This window comes from Natrix helvetica, assembly GCF_964273705.1.
Source record: "Natrix helvetica genome assembly, chromosome: 12".
NCBI classification, from domain to species: domain Eukaryota; kingdom Metazoa; phylum Chordata; class Lepidosauria; order Squamata; family Natricidae; genus Natrix; species Natrix helvetica.
This window is the reverse complement of record NC_138556.1, coordinates 2,406,572-2,418,395: the sequence shown is the minus strand read 5'-3', so window position 1 is coordinate 2,418,395 and position 11,824 is coordinate 2,406,572. Positions and strand designations below refer to the sequence as shown.

Here is an 11,824-nt window from a genome sequence, read left to right as displayed (position 1 = left end):
CAGAGCAGCCTGCTTCGGCTCTTAAGCCCCAGCGGAGCCGTCAAGGAGGGCGCCAGCACCGATGGTTGACAAGCCGCCGGCTCCCCGCGCGTGTAAATCCCCCTGGGAGGCGCCCTCCGGGAAGCCTCCGCTTTCTCCCTCCCCCTCCCCCCACCCGCCGCACGAACAATGATCAGGATGCCGTTGGTGTTTAGATACAATTCGCGGCTTAGGATATTTTGATTTGTAAGGCATCTTTTGAAAAGGGGGCAAGAAAGCGGAAAGAAGGCACCGCAGCCAAGGAAAGGCCCTCTGGGAGCACGCTCAAGCCTCCACTCCCCCAGTTGGAAGTGCTGGGCCGGGGGTGGGTGCGCTCTTCAGCGGCTTCCCCAAGGAACACGGCCGGGAGCCTCGGTTCAGGCGGGCGCACGACTTCCCCCGCCCCTCCGCCCGTTCTTCTCCTCCCGGAGAGCTTCCGAGGAAGACTCCCCGAGGGAGGGGGCGGCCTCGGCTGTGGCAGAGGCCCTTACGCCGAAAGCGGGGCGGCAGGCCTGGCCCCCGGCCCGGCCTAGGATGGAGGGGTCAGCCGGCCTCGGCTCCAGCCCTGCCTTCCCGGGGCCCCGTTGTCCAGCCGGCCGGTGCCTAGCTCAGCGCCTCTCCCGCTTCCCCCTTCTTTGCAGGGGTCCGGCCGCCTGCGGCAGAGATGGAGCCGCTGGCCGCCGCCAGTCAGCTGGGAGCGGGGCGCGAGTCTGGCTCCTCCTCCTCGTCCTCAGCTTCGTCCTCTTCCTCGTCCTCTCCTCACTCCAAGCAGGAGCTGCAGCCCTACGCCGGCTCCAGCCCTCTGAAGCCCAACCAGGTCGGGGAGACCTCCCTCTACGGCGTCCCCATCGTGTCGCTGGTCATCGACGGGCAGGAGCGCCTCTGCCTGGCGCAGATCTCCAACACGCTGCTCAAGAACTACAGCTACAATGAGATCCACAACCGTCGGGTGGCGCTGGGCATCACCTGCGTGCAGTGCACGCCGGTGCAGCTGGAGATCCTGCGCCGAGCCGGCGCCATGCCCATCTCCTCGCGCCGCTGCGGCATGATCACCAAGCGCGAGGCCGAGCGGCTCTGCAAGTCCTTCCTGGGCGAGCACAAGCCGCCCAAACTGCCCGAGAACTTCGCCTTCGACGTGGTGCACGAGTGCGCCTGGGGCTCCCGGGGCAGCTTCATCCCCGCGCGCTACAACAGCTCCCGCGCCAAGTGCATCAAGTGCAGCTACTGCAGCATGTACTTCTCGCCCAACAAGTTCATCTTCCACTCGCACCGCACGCCCGACGCCAAGTACACGCAGCCCGACGCCGCCAACTTCAACTCCTGGCGCCGCCACCTCAAGCTCAGCGACAAGGGCGCCACCGACGACCTGAGCCACGCCTGGGAGGACGTCAAGGCCATGTTCAACGGCGGCACCCGCAAGCGGACCTTCTCCTTGCACGGCGGGGGCGGGGGCTCCTCGGCGGCCAAGAGCGCCCTGCACCCGCCGCCGTCCTCCTCGGCCGACCTGGCCCCCGTGCACAAGAGCCTGCGCTGCAGCGGAGGGGCTGACGAGCCTCCCGGGACAGAGCGGGCAGGGCTGGGCTTGCCCGCGGTGGCGCACGGCTCGGCCGCCGCCGCCGTACGAAGCTACCCGGTCATCCCGGTGCCCAGCAAAGGTTTCGGGATGCTGCAGAAGCTGCCCCCGCCGCTCTTCCCGCCGCCCTACGGCTTCCCCGCCGCAGCCTTCGGCTTGTGCCCCAAGAAGCAGGACGACTCCCTGGGCGGGCCCGGCGGCGACCCCAGCAAGGCAGGCGCCCTGACGCAAGGCATGTTCTGGGCCCCGCCGCACCCGCAGCCGCCCCAGCCGCCGCCCCCGCCGCCCCAGCAACCCGGCGCTGGGGTCAAGGAGGGCGGCGTCTACCCATCTTTCCCCATGTTCTGGCCGGCCTCCGGGAGCCTCCCGGTGCCGCCCTACCCCGCCCAGAGCCAAGCCAAAGCGGCCGCCACCGCCGTGGTGGTCGCAGCCGCCGCCGCCGCAGCAGCAGCCGCCGCGGCCGAACCGCTGGGACTCCGAGGCCACGTGGAGCTGGAGGGCTCGGAGCCGTCTGGCAGCGAGCGGAGCAGCGCCACCCCGCAGGAGGGCTCCGGCGCCGCCGAGGCCGATCGCTGCCCCAGCGCCCTTTCCAGAGCCGCCGCGGCCCTTGGGGAGGAGGAGCGCTCTGGCGACGAGGCCCTGCTGCCGCCCCTGCCGCTCCCCAGGAAGGGCAGCTACCTCTCGGCCTTCCGCCCGGTGGTGAAGGACGCCGAGAGCATCGCCAAACTCTACGGGACCAGGGAGGTTTACGGCGGCCCGCGGGGCTGCCCGGGCTACCTCTCCCCGGACTTCCTCAGCGAGGGCAGCTCCAGCTACCGCTCCCTCTCACCCGGGAACGAGACGGCGGGAGAGCCGGACGTGGACGTGGAGTCGAACCGCTTCGCGGAGGACGAAGACGAAGAGGACGAGGCGCCGGGGGGAGACGCCCAGCACTCCCCAACGCCGCCACAGCTGCTCCTGCCCGAGGCGGACGAGTCTCTCGCAGCAGCCCCGGGGGGAGGCCTGACGACGGCCGAGAAGGCGGCGGAAGCGGAGGAGAGTCCCTCGGAGAGGACCAGCAGCCAGGCTGGCTACGAGGTGCGTGGGGCAGCGGGAAGGGAAGGGGGGAAAGGCAGGTCGGGGCGCTTGGAGAGGAGCCTCGTGAAGGCTCTGTGAAGGGCGGTTGGAGGGCGGGAGGAAGCCTCAAAGCAGGAGAAAGGAGGGCAGCCAGGGATTCCTGCTGCTGGGGCAGGCGGGGGCCGGGTCAGGCCAGGCACTTTTTCAGTGTCCTTGGGAAGATGCTTACCTGGCCTTCCTTCCATTCGGGGAGAGAGAGATGGGGGGTATCTCCTTTGGTTGGGTTGCAGCACCAGGCCGAGATTACATGGGGCATCCCTCTCTCCAAGCCCAACTATATCTGCTGGGCCCATAATCGGTTGTGTGTGTGCTTGTGTGTGTGTGTAGAGTCAGTGTTGACTTCTCGGACTTGCAATTTTCTTGGCCATTTTTAGAGAGTTATTTGCCATTATCTCCTTCTTGGGGCTGAGAGAGAGTAACTGGTCCAAGGTCACCCAGCCCAAGGCAGGACTAGAACTCATGGTCTCCTGTAGCCTGAACCACCACACAACATTGGTTTTCTCCAGCAGTCGAATGAGAAACCACCCCGCTGCGTGCTACTTCCCCCAGGCCTCGCCGAATTGCTGAATTTATTTCACCTTTCCATAGCGAGCGGCGTTTCAGCACCACGAACAGCTCCAGCCCCAGCCGGCCTCGGGAATCTGGAATGGGGGCAGAGAAAAAGGGCCGCCCTGAGCTCGCCCGGGGAAGACCTCGCAGCACACCGACTCTTCCCCCCGCCCCAGCCTCTCTTTAAAATGCAGCTGCTTTTAATCGTCTTGCACTGAAAAAGCGAGGCGAAGCAATGGAGGCCTAGCAAATCTGAGGAGGAAGGCAGCGGGTCTGCTGGGGACCGGTTCCAAAGCCTACCAGAGAATTAGGCGAGGAGTAGCCGAAGGAGCAGAATAGCGCAGAGAACACCCAAGCAGGCTCAGGAGGGAAGGGCGAGAGCAGCGCCCGATCTATTGGGCATTTTGCAGTCCAGACGAACAAATCGGGGGCTTAAAAAGGAGCTCTCCCACTTTGGGGCCTGCCTACAGGATGGCGATGTCTGTCTGTCTTTCTGTGTGTGAGAAAGAAAGTTCTCCCCGTATCTGAACAGGAGCTCTTTCCTTTCCCTTAGCTCCGGGTGGTTGGCACCCAAAGCGTAGCTATCCCAGCCTCTGTCCACAAGACGGCCAGTTTCGAATGTCTGTGTCCATCGAATTTCCCACTGTTCGCATTTGAACAGGGGAAATTGGGAGTCAGCTCCGTAGACCTAGAGAGGAAGAGAATCTAAACCCGGATTTTACCTTGCAGCGGATTGAAATACGATTACTGGGGTTGGTAGTGGTGGTCACAAGGGGGGGGGGGTTTAATACTGAAGGAGCTCCTCCGTTTGAGACTTCTTTTGGAGAAAGGTCCTTTTTTCTGGAGCACCAGCAGTATAATTAAGTCGGGCATTTATTTGCTGGGCTAATCCACCTTCCTAAAAGGGTAGGAAATTGAAGGTCGGTGGGTTTTTCTTTCCACTGAATTAGGGGAAATGGCTCCGAGGCAAAGCGGAAGAGCACGTGGCCTCTAATTTCGCCTCTCTTTGAGCAGCGGAGCCTGAATTCGTTTTATTATGTTCTTGGATTCTCGGCCAGGGTGGGATTTACGGAGGGATTTCCTGCGCCGGAGCTGGGAAGCAAAGCTAAATTCTGATGGGCCGCTCAGTCAATGGCGTGTCGAGCCCAATTCTGTGCCCCTGTCTCTTCCTTTGCAGGCCTATCCTCCAGGGAGGGACGAGTGTCCCCAGGCGCTCAAAGCCGGAGTCTCCCTGGGCCCACCCATCACTCCCTACCACTGCGCCCCAGACAAAAACGGTACGAATAAGCCGCAAGAAGGGCAGCTCGGGGCTGGACGGAAGGGGAGAAACGGGTTTGCTAAGAGAAGCCCTAGGTCCGGACACCAGACCTCTTCCAGGGGCCCTTTCACCCTCAACGGGCTTCCCGCTAGAGTTGGCCTCCTTGGGGAAGCGGGGGTCTTTCAGGACTAACCCCCCCTCCATGGTCGATAAGGTTTTCTTGATCCTGGTCCGTCGTGGACAACTCTGCCTTTATTTTAAGGGGAGGGAGCGCCCCCCCCTACTAGTCTTGCGGGGCCCGGATCTTACCACGAATTCCCACATAGCTTATGGGGCAGTAGCTTATGGGGAGAAGGGCGAGGCGGGCCGGGGGTAGTTCATGGTTCCTGGAACGGCTTCGAGCTCCTTCCCAGGGCAGCGGTGAGTCCTTCCTCGGCCTCAATGCGGTGGCTGAGACGGGCTCCGGGCGAGCTCGATGTCCTGAAAAGCGCTTCCTTGGTTCCAAGACCCAGAACACGAAGACAATCACTCGGCCGCAGAGGATCTGGAAAGCAAGAAAACCTCCCCGAAGCAAAGAAGCGTCTCGCAGCCCAGCCCGACTCACGCCGAGCGAGGTAAAGGGGACGGCTCCTGATCGGCTGGGGGGGGGGGGGGCTGCCTTTGCAGAATGCCAGATTGACCCCGGGGAGGTTGGGAAGCAGAAACGCCGAAGAGAGCAGCCAAGGCGGGACTAGAGGCCCAGGCTAACGAAGTTTTAACGGGTTTTATGGCAAAGGCGCCGCGGGCCGCAGCCAACAAACCGAGTTAATTGAAAATAGAAAACTAGGTTCAGTTAAGCGCAGACCGAATTCAGCCATCAAAGGCCGAGACCGGCCCCCAAGCGGCCGCGGAGACTTTTCTGCAGCCTGACACCCGTGTTCCGGCTAGAGGGGGAGGGCAGACATTCGTTTCCTGGGAAGGAAACTCTGCTTAAGGGCTCGCGATAGCGTGCGTGGGGAAAAGGGAGAGTAGTTGGGGAGGGGGGCAGGTCCCAAGGTTATTAAAGGACTTCCAGTTCCATTGACTGCGCTGTCGGGGAATGATGGGAGATGTAGTCTCAGGCTATCTGAATCGTCCCACCGACCATCTAAATTCCCTGGATTGAAGCACTTGCTCGCCCGCGTATTCCGCGGGGCTTTAACCGCAGCAAGTACCCTGCGGTGGCCGAAGGACAAGCGGGGGCCGGGAGAGAACTGCAGGGATCCATCCTGTAGAGATTCAGTCCTTCGGTACCAGTTCGGTCGAACAAAACGGCCGCCCATCTTCGAAACAGGCGATCTCCCACCCTCTATTTCGATTCGGGGGGAGGGGGCGAAGGCGAGGCTCTGCTGAGTCAAATCAGGTGACTGGAAGGGGCTCTCCGGGCCAGGCCGCCTGGCACCCGCCTCGCTGCTCTATCATTCCGGCGGCCCAGTTTCGAGACCGCATCCGCCAGATGTTGAGGGCAGTAGCGACCTTGGCGCCTTCTACCTTTCGACGATCCCAGTCGGGTTTTCGCAGCAGCACCTTCCTCGACGGAAGCCAGTTCTCTGCTTTGGGCGCGCCAAAGAGACCAAGGGCAGCAGCGGGTGGACGGGAGGCCACTGGCCATCCTAGTGGTCTTGATTGGCCGCCTCTGCTGCCGCGGGGCCCTTCAGGACCTTCCCTAGTCGAGGAGGTTCCGTTCTTTGCCGGGAGCTATGCCCCCTTTGACAGTAGAGGAGTCCTGGATGCGCGCCGAGCTATTCCTACCTGCAGTTTCCCGAAGGGGTCTCCTTGGTAGCCCAGGCAGCGCTCCTTACCTGCTCCTTGTATTCGGAGCCTTCCGTCTGCAACTTTCCTGGTCTGCGGTGGTGTCCAAAGGTTGTGACATGGCTGTGACATTGGCCCACGGGGGTTGGGAGTCCTTGGAAGAAGCGGCCTCTGGAGAGCAGAAATCCCTGAACTGAGGGGCGCCGCGGATCAAGCAAGCTCTTGCCGGATTGCCCTCCTCGCCACCTCCTCTCATCAGTTCGCGGCAGGAACGAAAACCAAGTCCCGCAGCAGATTTCGAAAGGGGGGGGGAGCGAGGCGGCCAGGGAGCTGAAATAGGATGAAGGGTGATTTATTCTGACAGGTGTCACTGAATCTGCGGCTCCTGAGATTCGTTCTAGAATCCAGAATAGTTTCTTCGTTTTATCCTGTTTTTATAGACATCATCGGCGTTTCCTCGAGCCAAATGGCAAACTTATTTAACGCCTTACAAACTAAAACAAAAAACAAATCAGCAAGAGAAAGGGTAAAATTCATTTAATAGGATTTAGCAAAATGAAAGGTTCGAATGTAGCACCTATTATCAGAAACAACTGCAAGCAAAGCCGAGGGAGAGTAAGCAAAATAAAGGCCGAACTCGGTTCTCCAGGAGCCATTAGGCCTGCTGGGCGGACGGGGACAAGCGGGAGAGGCCTAGGCGCATGACCGCCTATCCGCACGTGAATGGATCCATACTAGATTTCACCTGAAGCTACCGCCTTCCTACAAAGATTTCCCATTCTAAGCCCTGGGGAGGCAAAGGGCGCTGGTCGAAAGTGCCTCCTGGCCCTGCGCGGCGCGGGGGGGGGGGGGTCCTGGCCCTGCCAAAGCGGTTTGGTCGGGGGGGGGAGCGGGAAAGGGGCCCAGGCTGGGACCGAATTTCGGGATTTCTCTCCTTTCTTCTAGGTGAGGAAGTGACCATCCTCGATGTCACTGGGACTCCGCTGGGAGAGAAGGACCTAGGCGCTCTGGCGAGAGGTAAGGGCGTCGGGACTTGGGACCAAAGCAGCCCCGGGAGCGCCAGCCATGTGCGCGGCGGTTCCTCTTGTCCTCTGGGCAGCTTCCTTGCCTCTCTGCAAGGCAGGCCATCGCCGGAGGCCAGGGCTACGCCTTCCAAACCAGAGGGCGGAGAGGGAAACTTTTCTAAAGGATTCGGCGCAGTTCCGCTTTTGCGCTGCGCCTGAAGCGTTAAGCGAACGGCTTTTTTGCACCAAGGAAGCAGAAGGACGTTCCCTGTCCCGGAGGTATCCATTTGTCCGCCTAAATGACGGGCTCAATCCAGGTCCCTCCTCCGCATTTCAGTTTGGTCGCTTTCTATTGCAAAGAAAGCTTGGCTTCTGACCTCATAAAGCTAAGCAGGCTCAGGCTTTGGAAAGAAGACCATCAGGAGATCTGTGAAATTTAGGATCTCGACGAAACACCCCACAAGAAGACTGCCGTAGCTGGGATATGCCCCCGAAGTCATCCGAAATCGGACTTAAGTCAAGGGTGTTTTTTTAAAGGAATTTGGCATTTCCACAGCTCTTTGGCTGCCACGGTTTAAGGGCGGAGGCCAAGTGTGAGAAAAGTGGGTTGCGAAAGGGCTGTGTGCCTGTTTTGAAAGTCTCAGAGCAGCGCACAATGGGGGTTTCTGCAGGACCTTGATTGTAAGGCGGATTTGCAGGGGTTCTCAGGGGGCACTTGGGCTGGTTTGTCCCAACGGCTCTTGCAGCTCCGGGCTGGTAAGGAAGTTGGCAGCTGAGGCCTCGTGGAAATGTTGTCTTTGGGGAGGGGGTTATCTATTCTTCTAATCAGGAATGTCCGGAGGGGGCAGCCTTTGGGTTTGGATTGTCCTACCAGTTGCAGATGAAGGCCAGACCTCTTCAGTTACTTCTTCCTGGAATACAGTTCGCCTTTAAAAGGAGTCCCCAAAAGCCCAGGGGAGGAAAAGAGGAAATCTTCCACGAAGAGCTTCTAGCTATCCTCTCTAGAGAGAATCCTAGGCAAAAGCTCCTGGGAGTTTCAATCATTTGGAAGGGAACTGACACTGCTTTTTTGGGGGGGGATCCTCTCTTTAAGAACTTAGCCTATAGCTCCAGCATCTACAGGTGGTCTCCCATCCTTGCCTAAATACTTCTAACCTTGCTCGGCTTTTCGAGATCAGCTGAGGTCAGCTGACTGTGTGTGTATGTGCGTGTTTGTTTCAGCCTGTGTGTGTGCAAATAAACAGATGTCAATATGCATCTCTTTAGGGAAGTGAAAATTATATTTCCCCATTCATTGGAGGCGAGGCATTTCCAGCCTCCTCCATGGAAAGCGGCCGCTATTTCAGGGACCTCTTAACAGATTTCCCTCACCCTGACCCCCCCCCCCAACCGCCATTACTCTTCCTTTTCCCCTCCGCCAACAGACGAGCTGCAAAGGCTCCTCCTGGAGCAGATGGATATCAGGAAGAAATTGGAGCGGGAATTCCAGAGTCTCAAAGGTACCTTCCGCCGCTTCCTCTCGCGCTCTGTCCAGAAGACGCCGCCCGCTTCAGGCTTGTTCCAAACGGCTCCTCAGTCCTGCGCCTTGCGGCACGGAACCTGACTGCCAGGTTGCGAAAAGGGGAGTGGGAGGGAAGCCACGGGGGCGGAAAGGCCTCCGCTTCTTGGCCTTCTGCTTGTTCCCTGGGCGAAGACCAACGAAGGCCAAAGAAGAGCGGGGAGCAGAAGGAAACACGAGCCCGTCCCGCCCCCGCCCCCGATGGAGGCGGTGGGGCCTCCCACCCAGGACCCTGGACGACCCGCGACTGAGCGCCGCCTTCCCACCTGCTAAGCCTTGGTTCAGCACCGGGCCAAGCCCCGCTCCTTAATTTGGTCCGAATTTCCAATAACCAATTTCGTTGTATTTATGTACAATAAGGTTTATACATAATAATGTCCTGAGCTGGGCCGTCCAGAAAATGGGCTCCAGTTCAAGCATCCTGGCTCCCCGTTGGACTTCTTTGGAGCCAAACCACCAGACCCCCCCCCCTTATCCCCCGTCCCCCTCTTGCCCCCAAGACAACTAGGGGAGGGGGGCTCCTGAGGGATCGCCCCTCCCTCCTGGACAGGGACCCCCAAAGGAGGCTCCGATGGGGAAGGGCCGGGAAGATACAGACTTCCCACCCAGGAATGGTAACCGAGGGGTTTGCTGTCAAAGAAAAAGCGAGTCCCACAGTTTCCGGACTGCGGCTTTCCCGACCGTTGAAGTCCGAGGAGGAACAAGGGCCGCCGGCGGCGGCGGGGCCTGAGAAACCCTCCAGGCTGCCAACTTTGCAGGCCGGGCTCTGGCGCTCCTCGGAATGGCTTCCGATGACCGTCCTGCCCCGCTGCCGGCCGTCGTTCCAGGCAGCCCGGCTTTGGCTGTAGGGCGGGTGGGCCCCGGGGAGAGGCGGCCTGCTTGACCCTCCCAGGCGGAAGCAGGTCGTGGGCTCCGCGGGTTCCGATGACTTGGACTCGCAGCCGGAGAACTCCGCGGGAGGCCTCCCTCTGCCCGGCCTGCCGCCTCTTTCCGACGCCCCCTCCTCCTCCTCGCTGCCCGCAGATAACTTCCAGGACCAGATGAAGCGCGAGCTGGCCTACCGGGAGGAGATGGTGCAGCAGCTGCAGATCGTACGGGGTGAGGAAGGGCGGCGGGCCGGGCGGGGGCGGGCGCGTTGGGGCGGGGGGGCACATAAAGAGGCCGCTCCCTTGCTGGCCCCGCCCGAGCTCCTCTTGTCCCCCGCAGATACCCTGTGCAACGAGCTGGACCAGGAACGGAAGGCCCGCTACGCCATTCAACAGAAGCTCAAAGGTGGGTCTCTCTCCACCGGCGCCTTGCAGGGCACGAAGAAGCTGGCACAAATCGCCCCCCCCCTCATGCCAAGGGGCCTAATGTGGTAGCTAAGCTACCAAGCTACCCGCGCCCTCCGGCAGAACGAACCGGCCCTGAGCAGCGGTGAGGCTTCTACCTGTACCTTGGGGCACCTGCCGGCCTCTTGACTTAAGCGCTGGCACTGGCGATGCGGTTGGGCAAGGAAACCCCAACTGCAAGAAAAAAGCCAAACTGACAGAGCCCCCAACGGCCCTCATTTCGTTCTGTTTATTGACCAGCTTAAGCCTCTGGCGCAGAAACAGCTGTAATATTTTTTTTTGGGACGGAGGCTTTCAGCTGCCCCAGGGGGGAGGCCCGTTAACAAATCTCTCTCATTCCCGCAGAAAGTTGTCAAATCCGATGCGGGGGTGGAAGTCCGACCCCCCCATTCAGGACAGAGTTATTTTAGGGACCCCCCTCTTTACAACTCGTTTTGGGATTTGCCCCTCCTGGGACTTGGCCTGAGAGGCGAAGCCAGCGCTTCTGCTTCCTTGTCTGGACTCTGGCTTAGAGCCCACCAGGACCGGCCTTGCAGCCTTTTGCAGCCCTCCCTCCTCCGCCCCCGTTGGTTTGGAGAGGCTCCGCTCAGGAATTGCGCTCTGGGAGACCGTTTGGCCCAAGTATAGACAGGAGGCGAATCCCATTAGAGGAGCATTTATGCCCGGCTCAGAAGTTGCGGGGTGGCCGCAGGATGCGACCAAAATGGTCACCTTGGCTTTTTTGGCTACAGCCTCCCTAAACTTAGATACAACCCTGCATGTGGCTGATCTCGTTAGACCCTGGATGGGCCGCCCCTAGGGGGCCCCGGCCATTGGCCGCATCCTCCATTCCTTTCGCCGGACTGCTAGAAATGGGCCTCCTGAGGAGCGGCTTTTCCGGGGAACTGGGGCGGGCAGGGCGGGCCTCCTCCTGGGCCGAGAGGAGCGCGGGGGCTCGTGCCGCTTGGAGTGACGGCCCTGTTCCTCTTCTGTCGCTTCCCCCGCAGAGGCCCACGACGCGCTGCACCACTTTTCCTGCAAGATGCTGACTCCTCGCCACTGCGCCGGGAACTGCTCCTTCAAGCCCCCCTTGTTGCCCCAGTGAGGCCCTCCAGCCCCCCTCCCCTCCTACCCTCCCTCCGGAGAGTCCTGGGACGGGGAGAGGCGTCGCCGAGACTCGAGGCCTGTCCGGATCCAGCAGAGACTCGTGTAAATAGACCCAGGAGGAGCGCAGTCCGAGGGATTTCTTCCCGGTCGTGTAAATAGAAGTTGCACCGGATTGGATCGGGACCTCGAACACTGCCGAAGGGCCGGACGGAGCGGGCAGAAGGGCAGACCCAGCCGGCTCGCGGGGCCCGGGGCCAGGGTCTCTCTCCACCCCCCACTCCACCCCGCTGCGCCGTCGTCGCTTTTCCCCAGCTGGGGGCCGGGGGGTCTGGCTCCGAGGTCCCTCCGAGGGGCGACGTGCAATGGCTCGCAGTAGTTGCGTTCCCTCCTTCCCGGCTCCCACCTGCGTCGAGTTTTTTTCATCGATCTGTTTGGGGCTCCGTTGGCGGCCCCCGTTTCCCTCCCGCCCGCAAACGGTCGATGCAGCACAGCACTTTATAGGCGGGGCGGCCGCTGGCCCCAGCCGGCCTCGGGCGGCTCCCGAAGGGACCCCGGAGGCTC

The 11,824-nt window shown here is 61.0% G+C and overlaps 1 protein-coding gene across 1 annotated transcript; it reads left to right on the top strand.

Moving 5' to 3' along the window:
* Nucleotides 1-682: 682 nt before the first annotated feature.
* Nucleotides 683-11,261, top strand: SKOR1 (SKI family transcriptional corepressor 1; the record flags this gene model as incomplete). Its single annotated transcript, XM_081964504.1, has 8 exons — nt 683-2,668; nt 4,434-4,533; nt 5,021-5,128; nt 7,230-7,301; nt 8,713-8,787; nt 9,870-9,944; nt 10,053-10,118; nt 11,164-11,261. The coding sequence occupies 8 exons, from the start codon at nt 683-685 to the stop codon at nt 11,259-11,261; spliced, it is 2,580 nt and encodes an 859-aa protein (XP_081820630.1).
* Nucleotides 11,262-11,824: the final 563 nt, after the last annotated feature.